Source organism: Myotis davidii, unplaced genomic scaffold (genome assembly GCF_000327345.1).
Source record: "Myotis davidii unplaced genomic scaffold, ASM32734v1 scaffold401, whole genome shotgun sequence".
Lineage (NCBI taxonomy): Eukaryota > Metazoa > Chordata > Mammalia > Chiroptera > Vespertilionidae > Myotis > Myotis davidii.
Genome location: NW_006291020.1, coordinates 209,111 through 219,770, shown reverse-complemented (window position 1 = coordinate 219,770; position 10,660 = coordinate 209,111). Strand labels below are relative to the sequence as shown.

Here is a 10,660-nt window from a genome sequence, read left to right as displayed (position 1 = left end):
CTGAGTCATCATTTTTCATCTATCTCTAGCCCTGTCATTGTTACCAAATTGGCCACGTAAATCTTACTCCTCAAATATTTGTTTGGTCAAATTGGTTTTATCTCTATGCTCTTCACGGAAAACCTCGCCCAGTATCAGTCTAGAGAGCGAAAACGTTGGGCCTTCACGAGGGCTTAAGACTTCTCTCTCTTTAGTAAGAACGAATGCCCCCACCAGTCACTGAAACCACCCCGTCTGAGAGTGTGACTTTCAAAGTGGCTAAAGGCATCGAGCTGTTGCCTCTGAACTTTAACCACTTTGCTCTCCAGGACCAAAGCGACAGAAACAGCATTCTAGCCTGTGCCTCCAACATACTGTGCTGGTTCCTATATTGAAACATTTTTTCTTTTTGAAATATGTTTAAATATACACACTAACAATGGAAAAGATGAGACACGTTTGCTAGAATATGGAAGTTCTAAATGTTTTCTCCCCACCCCCGTGCGGATTCCACTTTGGGGACTGGCTCTAACTCCGTGAGGAGAGGGTGTCTGTTCTGAGACAAGCCCCCAAGCGTGGGTTCCTCTTTTCTCTACATACAGTCACGCCTGGAGGAATACACTGGGCAGGCGGCCGAGTCCATATTCTCCCGCCGTGGTTCTCTCTTCCTCCATGTGTTCCTCCAGGCCGGACACTTCCTTTAAAAAAAAATCTTCACCCGAGGATATTTTCCGTTGATTTTAGAGAGAGTGGAAGAGAGAGGGACAGGCAGAGAGAAACATCGATGCGAGAGAAACACATTGATTATATGCCTTCATCCTGAGCCCTGACCAGTGCCCAGGCCGGGGAGGAGCCCTTGGCCAGAATCGAACCCGGGACCCTTCAGTCCTCAGGCCGACGCTGTATCCATTGAGCCAGACTGGCTATGACACTTCCTCTCTTTATGCTAAAGGGCCATGGTTTAAGGTTCAGGCCTGGGGTTAGGCGTTTTATTAGAGCACACACTTCCCCTGAAATTTAACCCAGTGTATTACAATCCCAAATTGGTACTAGAACCTGAATTTCTAGCTCAGTTACCACCTAAAAAATTCCCCCCAAATGCCCAAGGGTTTCGGGCTGGGTCACAAAGCACTGTGATGGCTGGGTCTTCTTCCCTCTGCACAAGCTTTTAAAGAACAGACCACCAGCCCCTCTCCCAGCTTCTAAAGTTGTTGCTTTTTTTCCTGCGAGGACAGATCCTCTACCACACGCTGCTCCTTAGCTCTCTGCTGACCACTCTCCTCCAAGGGGAGGCAATGACCCCAACAAGCAGATTCCCACAAGCCTCTGCCAAACGCATTCCAGTAGAAAATTCTAAATAATTGCCATTGAGACCCCCGGGCTGATGTCTCAGGGGCCCAGATGGTGTCGTCTAGGGAGAATGACAAAGGGAAGGTCTCTGAATTGTACTGCTGGGCCGAGTCTCTCAGAGATGAGAGATGCAGAGAAAGTTAATTGCGACTGTCACAGGGACAGGAGGTCATCTGGAATGGAGATAAGGAGATGTCAGTGGAATTGGTTTACATGCATATTTAGTCCAGAAAATTGTTGGCACTCGAATAAATCAAAAACAGACATAAAAACAGCAGGATGAGTAGAAGACAAAGGATGTCTGTCGCTAAGTGAAATAGAGCTCACTTAGCCAGTTTGGCTCAGTGGATAGGGTCCCGGGTTCGATTCCAGTCAAGGACACATGCCTGGGTTACAGGCTTGATCCCCGAGTAAGGGAGAGGGGGTGCAAGAGGCAGCCAATCAATGATTCTTTCTTATCATTGATGTTCCTATCTCTCTCTCCCTCTCCCTTCCTCTCTGAAATCAATAAAAATATATTTTAAAAGAAGAAAAATGAATAAATAGAGCTCACCTTTGCTGAGCAGGGAAGCCAGAAAGGCCAGGAGATTCTAAGGAATCTGTGGCTGCCTGGCTTCGTGTGTGTGTGTGTGTGTGTGTGTGTGTGTTGTCTTTTCCTGTAGGAACAGGTGTTAGAGTGCTGGCGCAGGGCGTGCCCTGTGGGTACCGGTACTTTTGCGTCTTTTGCAGACTGGCTCAGCATCAATCTGCAAAGCCATGCCTACGAAGGAGACAGGGTGGTTGTGAGGTGCTCTGGAGAAGACAATGGTAAAATAAAGAAGCTGGTGTACTACAAGGATGGCTCTCGGATAGCCACCTACTCTAGCGCCTCGAGCTACACCATCTCCCATGCAAGACCCAGTGACAGCGGCTCCTATTACTGTAAGTCAGATAAGACGCTATTGTACTTCTTTGAGGAGACAGAAGAATCACGCTCTCAAAGGCTCACTGTCCGAGGTGAGGGTCCCATTATTCAAGCGGAAAAGTCTGGGGAGAAGTAGGGCCTGTGTGGGTGGCCCAGGCTGCAGGGCAGGGAAGACCACCCAGGGAGGCAGAAACTGGGGGTGTCTGGGTGTGTTGGAGTCTGGGGCTTGTGTGTCCTGCTCACTGGGGCTGAGGAGACAAGGGACTTCTCAACGGGAGCTCCACAGCTCCCTGAAGGGGTCTCTGTGTAATTCTTCCCTTCAGAGCTGTTTCCAGCACCTTCCCTGACAGTCAGCTCCTTGCAGCCCGTCGAGGAGACCTCGGTGACCCTGTCGTGTGATACCCGGCTCCCCTCGGATAGGTCATGGACCCCGCTTCGGTACTCTCTCTTCAGGGACGGCCACACCATAAAATCCCAGAGCTCCTCCGAGTTTTGGACCTTAGCACTAAGGAAAGAAGACTCCGGAAATTACTGGTGCGAGGCAATGACAGCATCGCGCAGTGTCTCAAAGCGGAGTCGTCAGTCCTACGTCCAGGTGCACAGTGAGTGTCAGGGGCTGGGCTGGCTGGGGAGCTGCTGTCCTCAGTGCTAGGGGGGCCCCTCTGAGACTCAGAATTCTCTGGAGAGGAGAAGACTAACAGAAATGTACTGAGTACAAGGCATTGCTCAGAGCAGTTTAAATTTAGTGCTCCCAGAACCCTGTGAAATACTGAAGTGTGAACAGTATCTATAAAGTAGGTGCTATTACCATCCCCATTGGACACACGAGGAAAGAAAGCACAGCTGCTCAGTGACCTGCCCAAGGGAACACAGCATGTAAGTAGCACAGTTGGAATTGAACCTGAGCACCCTGGTGGCAGGATATGCCCTTTAAAAAAATATAGTTTTTATTGATTTCAGAGAGGAAGGGAGAAGGAGAGAGACAGAAACATCAATGATGAGAGAGAATCAGGCCCCCTATTGGGCATCGTGTCAGCAACCCGGGCATGTACCCTTGACCAGAATCGAACCCAGGACCCTTTGGCCCACAGGCCAACACTCTATCCACTGAGCCAAACCAGCTAGGGGGGTATATGCCCTTTTAGCCACCTTGCTACACTTCCTATCTCAACTATGCCAGTGGAGAGTGGTATCATAATAGCTACCAATTGTAGAATCTCTGCAGTGTAGTCATTGCTTTATACAGGTATGTCTATTTATCATTATGAAAAGTCTGTGCAGCTGGTATGACTATCCACACTTTATTGCTAAGAAAACTGCAGCTCAGAGCGATGAACTGACTTACCAAGAGCATGTGGCAGAGCTGGGTGAGGATGCACAGCCCGTGTGTCCCCCCCACTCCCTCTGTCCCAAGTGCATCAGGAGCTCAGAAGGGAAGGGTCGCCGTGGGCTGCAGGCATGAGAGAGGGCCAGTAAGTGTGCAGACAGTGGGAGGTCAGATTTTTAGAAGATCGAGTTGCAGGGTGCTCTTGCCCGATAGCCCTCAGCATGCTCCCTCCTCACCAAGAGCCCTCCTTGGCTTACAAATCCACCCCAGCCATTCCACCTGCCGTCAAGCTGAGCTGCGGGTCCGGCCTCCTCACCAGGCCCTCATCTGCCATCTCGTGTTCCCACAGGGATCCCCGTGTCTGGTGCGCTCCTGGAGACCCAGCCCCAGGGCGGGCAGGCGGTTGAAGGAAAGGGGCTGGCCTTGATCTGCTCTGTGACCGAAGGCACAGGGGAAACCACGTTCTCCTGGCACCGAGCGGACACAGGGGAGAGTCTGGGGAGTAAGAGTGAGCGTTCCCGGAGATCAGAGCTGGAGATCCCTGACGTCAGGGAGAGCCACGCGGGGGGATACTATTGCACAGCTGACAACACCCAGAGCCCCATCCAAAGCGAGGTGGTGAACATCACCGTGAAAAGTAAGTACCGCGCTCGTGGTTAGCCAGCAACTTCCAACGGGAGCCAGTTTCCTTGTGTTGCAGTAAGGATGCCCCTAGGACAGGGGTGGGCAAACTTTTTGACTCGAGGGCCACAATGGGTTCTTAAACTGGACCGGAGGGCCGGAACAAAAGCATGGATGGAGTGTTTGTGTGAACTAATATAAATTCAAAGTAAACATCATTACATAAAAGGGTACGGTCTTTTTTTCAGTAGTTTTATCCATTTCAAACAGGCCGGATCCGGCCCGCGGGCCGTAGTTTGCCCACGGCTGACCTAGGATGACCAGGAACAGGGCCAGAAAGAGGTTGAGCGCACGGGAGGGTTGTTGCCATGATGGTGGTGGCGTGGCGGTGGGAGCAGCAGCATTAGCAGAGGAGTTAAAGGAGATGACAGTGGGAGGGACCGGGCAGGTAGCGTGGCATGGCCAGAGGCACATTTTTCAGAATTGCTCAGCAGAAGTTGTCAAAGCTCTTCTGAAACGGTCTCTGCAGCATTCAACTGGGAGGCACGACGGTGGGAAAGAACCCGCGGGCTGGGGAGCACCTGTGAGGACGCTTCGGGGCGGGGGAGGGGGTTGTAAGTCGGTTCTAGCAGGGGAGACCCTCTTTGATGGACCCTTCTACTTCCCTCAGTTCCAGCGTCGCACCCTGTCCTCACCCTCAGTGCTCCTGAGGCCCACGCCTTCTTTGGGGACACGGTGGAGCTTCACTGTGAAGACAAGAGAGCACACCCCCCGGTTCTGTACTCATTTTATCACAACAACGTCTCCCTGGGGAACGTCTCGGTGCCTTCCGGGGGCAGAGCATCCTTCAGCCTCTCTTTGACCAGAGGACATATTGGAAACTATTCCTGTGAGGCCAACAATGGCCTGGGCGCCCAGCGCAGTGAGGAGGTGGCACTCAACATCACAGGTAGGTCATGTCCAATGTCTTCTTCCAGGGGACCATTTGCAATTAGGTCAAGCAATGGCTTATGTGTCCTTGAATTTCCCTGCCCCTCAGGGAATCAGAGTTCAACTAGAGCAAGCATGTCAAACTCAATTTTCATAGGTTTATTTCCATAGAGACATGCTGAATACAAAAGGATGAAGTAAATGTCATCATTAACATAAAATAATAGAATATTTTAATAAAAATTAATATTTTTCTTGAACACTAACTTACCAGACACTGACTAACTGCACAAATTAATAAGTGTAACGAAAAGAAACCTATTTTTCTTATTCTTCAAAAGCGAAATATTTCCTGTTTGCACACCAAACAAGTCAGTCCAAGACTAATGACGTGGCCATCGGCTGCTAAAATATTCGCTGCTAGTGTTAGTGGAGAGAAATGGTGCGCCTGCACGTAAGGTGTGTAAGGGAAATGAATTCAACACGATGATAGTAATCAGTCATTAGCGAACATTGCAGTGTGTTATTAATAATTATGCATAACATATGTATAACAGGATATTGTAAAAATTAAGTTATGAAATTTTTATTAAAATGTTTCTTATATACAGTTATGTTGGCTGGGCTGCAGAAATATTCATTGTGGGCCACATGTGGCCCACGGGCCGCGAGTTTGACATGCTTGAACTAGAGCGTGCATCTGTTCTCTTAGGCTTTCTTTTCCATTGGTCTTAACAACAGTATGACTGGCCTGTCCCTTCGCCTTCCCCTTCCCCTTCTGGTTTCCCTTTTACTTCACATCATCGGATGTGTGTGAAATAGACTACAGTATTTGTAGGGCACTTGGCTGGTTTAAGTTAGCATTGACAGTGAGGCATGGCTACATCCCTGGGGGAGGAGGGAGGTACCACTGAGAAAAATAGGGACACTCAGCTCACAGTGGGTAAGGACATATGACTAAGCTTTATAAATACGTAGGAAAAAGTAGAAAAACCATGAACAAACCAGATTCTGGAATTCAAAACGTTACTAGGATTATCTCATTTAATCTCCATAACAACCCTCATTTTACTAACAAATAAGATTTAGACCAAGTCACTTGTCTGAGGTCCCACAGCTAATAGGTCACACACAGAAATGAAACTCTAGCCCTAACTGGTTTGGCTCAGTGGATAGAGCGTCGGCCTGCGGACTAAAGGGTCCCAGGTTCGATTCTGGTCAAGGCCATGTACCTTGGTTGCGGGCACATTCCCAGTAGGGGGTGTGCAGGAGGCAGCTGATCGATGTTTCTAACTCTCTATCCCTCTCCCTTCCTCTCTGTAAAAAATCAATAAAATATACTTTAAAAAAATGAAACTCTAGGCAAGGGCTACAGGAATCAAGAAACTTTGCTCTTTGCCCCTCTTTTTAATATATCATAATGGTCGTAAGATTTTTCTTAAATTTATTATTGCAAAGGACATTTAATAGGTTTACTAATGGGGAATAATTATTGAATTCCGGATGTAAACCCTTCTTAGCATCAAGTCATCATAGGTAGTAGGACATACAGTTTGTTCACACTTTATTTCAAAATTCTGTATTCTTATGTATGTTTCCTTTCTTGAGCTGTACTCATCTAGTTTTGGTTTCAAGGATAGGTTAGCCTCATAGGGATCATTTCAGAAGCTTTCCATGTTTTCTGTAAAACAGTTAAAACAACATTTAGATTATCTACTAGTTAAAAGTATTTGGAACTAAGCCTAACAATTTTCTGAGCCTGGTAGATTTTTACCTTCATTATCAAATCTTTTTTCCTTTTTTTTTTTTTTTTTCAAATTTCTACTCTTTAAAAATAATTTGGATACTTTTGCTCAAAACTTGGGGCAATTCAGCTCAGTGTGGCTCAGTGGATGAGCGTCGACCTATGAACCAGGAGGTCAGGGCACATGCCCAGGTTTCCAGCTCAATCCCCAGGGTGGGTATGCAGGAGGTGGCTGATCAATGATTCTCTTGCATCATTGATGTTTCTATCTCTCTCTCTCTCTCTCCTTTCCCCTCTGAAATCAATAAAAAAAATATTTTTAAAGACTTGGGGAATTTTATCTAGATTTTCAAATTTATCACATACTGTTGACCATCATATTATCTAATTTTTAAGTAGCTGTCAGATTTTTATTATGATCGCTTCACATTTATAGTTTGTGTGATCTCTTAGAATTTATTAATAAGACTTGCCAGAGATTTGTCTATCACAATGCACTTTTTAAACAGCCAGAGTTAGTATTAGTATTAAAATCTATTTGGCTTTTGGCTGTCTGATTCATTTATTGCTCTTTTATCTTCCCTAAAACTTTCCTCCTTTTGTTTTAAATTGATTTTATGTTGTTCTTTCTTTAATTTCTTAAGCACATATAAAGTTTCCATCTTTATTTGTTTTCTCATAAACGCATTTATAATTTTATTTCGACCGCAGAACGCTTTGGAAGCTATTCCTGTGAGGCCAACTAGGATCAGCAAAGGGCATGGCTCAATGTGCAACTGGATGCAAGCGTTCTGCCTGTGCCTCCCCTCCTGCCCCTGAATTTCTCCTATCCACTGAGCCAAACCGGTTAGGGCGGTTAAAAGAGTTTTAAAAGAGACTTTTAAAAAATGATTCCAACTTAAAACCAAGCAACCAACCAACAACAAACAGGTGGAGATCAGAGATGAACAAGTCTGAGTATGTGTTCACCCCCCTCCCTCTGCAGTGAAGCTGGACCTGTGATTGAGGAAGTGATCCATAGCGTCTGGTGCCGTTTTCAAAAGGAAAATGAGTAATTCAGTTGACCTAAAGCAGCGGTTCTCAACCTGTGGGTCGCGACCCCTTTGGGGGTTGAACGACCCTTTCACGGGGGTCGCCTAAGACCATCGGAAAACACATATTGAATATATAATTATATATTGTTTTTGTGATTAATCACTATGCTTTAATTATGTTCAATTTGTAACAATGAAAATACATCCTGCATGTCAGATATTTACATTACGATTCGTAACAGTAGCAAAATTACAGTGATGAAGTAACAACGACAATAATTTTATGGTTGGGGGTCACCACAACATGAAGAATTGTATTAAAGGGTCGCGGCGTTAGGAAAGTTGAGAACCGCTGACCTAAAGGCTTTCCCCAGTCTCCATTTCTAGGAAAGAGCTAGCTCTATCGTTCTCTTTTTCCAGGATCTTTTCCAGCCCATGAGAACCAAACCATAAATCGGTGTGCCTCCACATTCCTTTATTATCACCGTGCTCTTGAGTGGGAGCCTTTGGTGGGTTGGATGATGCTAGGGGATGAGCATGCAGTGGGACAGAGCCAGAACTCGGGGACTCCCTCCTTCAGTGAGCCCCTTAGCCCATACCACACACACAACCACCCGCAAGCCCTCCTCCTAACCCTGGGAACTGCCATAAGCACATTTCTGAACGCTCTCCGACCCCTTCTGTTTTCAGAGCCCCCACCCAAGACCCGCTTGGTGAATGGCGCTCACGGCTGTGAAGGGCGAGTGGAGGTGGAGCGGGACGGTCACTGGGGCACGGTCTGCGATGATGGCTGGGGCCTGAAGGAGGTGGCCGTGGTGTGCCGGGAGCTGGGCTGCGGAGCCGCCAAGCACACCCCCGCGGGCCTGCTGTACCCGCCGCTGGCCGAGGAGGCCCAGCCCGTGTTCATCCAGGTAGCCCTGTGCAATGGGACGGAGGGGGCACTGGCGGATTGTGAGCAGGTTGAAACCTTTGACTGTGGGCATGACGAGGACGCGGGCGCCGTGTGTGAAGGTGTGTGAGGGGAGGGCCTGGGGGATGGAATGTCACTCGGCCACATACCCTGTGATTTCGCTCATATGTGGAATCTAAAACACAATCAACAAGCAAAACAAATAAACTCATAGATACAAAGAACAAACCGATGGTTGCCAAATTGGAGGGGGTTGGGTCACTGAGTGAAAAAGGTGAAGAAATTAAAGAGTACAAAATGGCAGTTGCAAAATAATCATGGAGATGTAAAGTACAACATAGAAAACATAGTCCATAGTATTGTAATAACTCTGTCTGGTGCCAGCTGGGTACTAGACTTACTGGAGGATCACTGCATAAGTTTTATAAATGCCTAATCACTATGCTGTATACTTGAAACTAATATAATATCAAATATCCACTATAATCTCTCTATGTAAAAGCCTAAGCAACCAAACAACCAAATGACCAAATGACCTGTCGCTATGACACACACTCACCACCAGGGGCAGACGCTCAACACAGGAGCTGCCCTCTGGTGGTCAGTGTGTTCCCACAGCCAACCTCCCATGGTCCCTCCCCCTGGCTGGACAACCTCCCATGGCCCTGATCAGCCCCAGTCACCAGCCAGGCTGAGGGACCCTACCTGTGCATGAATTTGTGCACCAGGCCTCTAGTTTTAAAATAAAAAATATTTTTAATTGTTCTATAATCCCATCAGTGCTTGTGAATTCTTTATCCTAAAAAAACCCACAAACTACTTATCAATATAAATCCAAAAGCAGGAGCAACACTGGGTAAGGAAAATCCACATGGGTTTTTTCCTCCCTAAATGCTAATGGGGCTGGGGGTAGAGGGTGGGATGCATGTTGGAAAGACTCCAGGTCTATCAAGGAATCCAGGCCACAGACTGTAGAAACAGAGCTCCCTGAGGATGCCGGGAAATGAAAGAAATCCCACTGCATATCCCAGAGCCTCCCAAGGCTTGTGCCAGACGGGAAGGGAGTGAGACCTCCCTCAGGCCGGGCCCCAGGCTCTGCTGGAGCAGCTCACCCCACCGGCCAGGAGCACAATCAGCCTTGAGAAGCCAGTGATCAGAAGCTTTTGAAGTACTGGGTCAATGCCCAACTTTTTAAAAATTAATTTAAAAAAATATATTTTTATTGATTTCAGAGAGGAACAGAGAAGGGAAGAGATGGAAACATCAATGATGAGAGAGAATCATTAATTGGCTGCCTCCTGCACGACCATGTGGGATGGAGCCTGCAGCCCAGACATGTTCCTCAACCAGGAATCAAACCGTGACTTCCTGGTTCATGGTTGACACAACCACTGAGCCACCCGGCCAGGCAATGCCCATTTTTAGGAACATGTCAGGCGCTGTGGCTTATCAGGGCGATGGAGTCGGCACTGGGCACAGGAAAGGATCCAGGATTTGGAGCCGACTGACAGAGCTTGGGGCCTGCCTCCTCCGAGTGATCAGCCATAAACAGCACCTTCTCTGAAACCCATCCTCTGTCGGGAAAGCATTACCAGGGATAATACTCTGCCCAACTGCCTCACAGATAGGAGGACATTAGAGAAACATCAATGATGAGAGAGAATCATGGATCGGCTGCCTCCTGCACGCCCCTCACTGGGGATCGAGCCCACAACCCCGGCATGTGCCCTGACCAGGAATTGAACTGTGGCCTCCTGGTTCATAGGTTGACACTCAACCACTGCGCCACGCCGGCCAGGCAATGCCCGTTTTTTAGGAACATGTCAGGCGCTGTGGCTTATTAGGGTGATGGAGTCGGCAT

General features: G+C 47.7%; 1 protein-coding gene across 2 annotated transcripts in view; it reads left to right on the top strand.

Annotated features, from left to right (window-relative positions):
• Positions 1 to 9,336, top strand: part of LOC102758833 (Fc receptor-like protein 2) — a 17,128-nt gene extending 7,792 nt beyond the window's left edge. Inside the window, exons 3-7 of one of the 2 annotated variants that reach the window (XM_015564232.1) lie at positions 2,059 to 2,325; positions 2,557 to 2,835; positions 3,910 to 4,197; positions 4,852 to 5,130; positions 8,580 to 9,336. In XM_015564232.1, the coding sequence (XP_015419718.1) occupies positions 2,059 to 2,325; positions 2,557 to 2,835; positions 3,910 to 4,197; positions 4,852 to 5,130; positions 8,580 to 8,908 (1,442 nt within the window). In that variant the 3' untranslated portion in view covers positions 8,909 to 9,336. The remainder of the gene's footprint in view (positions 1 to 2,058; positions 2,326 to 2,556; positions 2,836 to 3,909; positions 4,198 to 4,851; positions 5,131 to 8,579) is intronic. The other variant, XM_015564233.1, reaches the window with a different exon arrangement.
• The last annotated feature ends 1,324 nt before the right edge of the window (positions 9,337 to 10,660 follow it).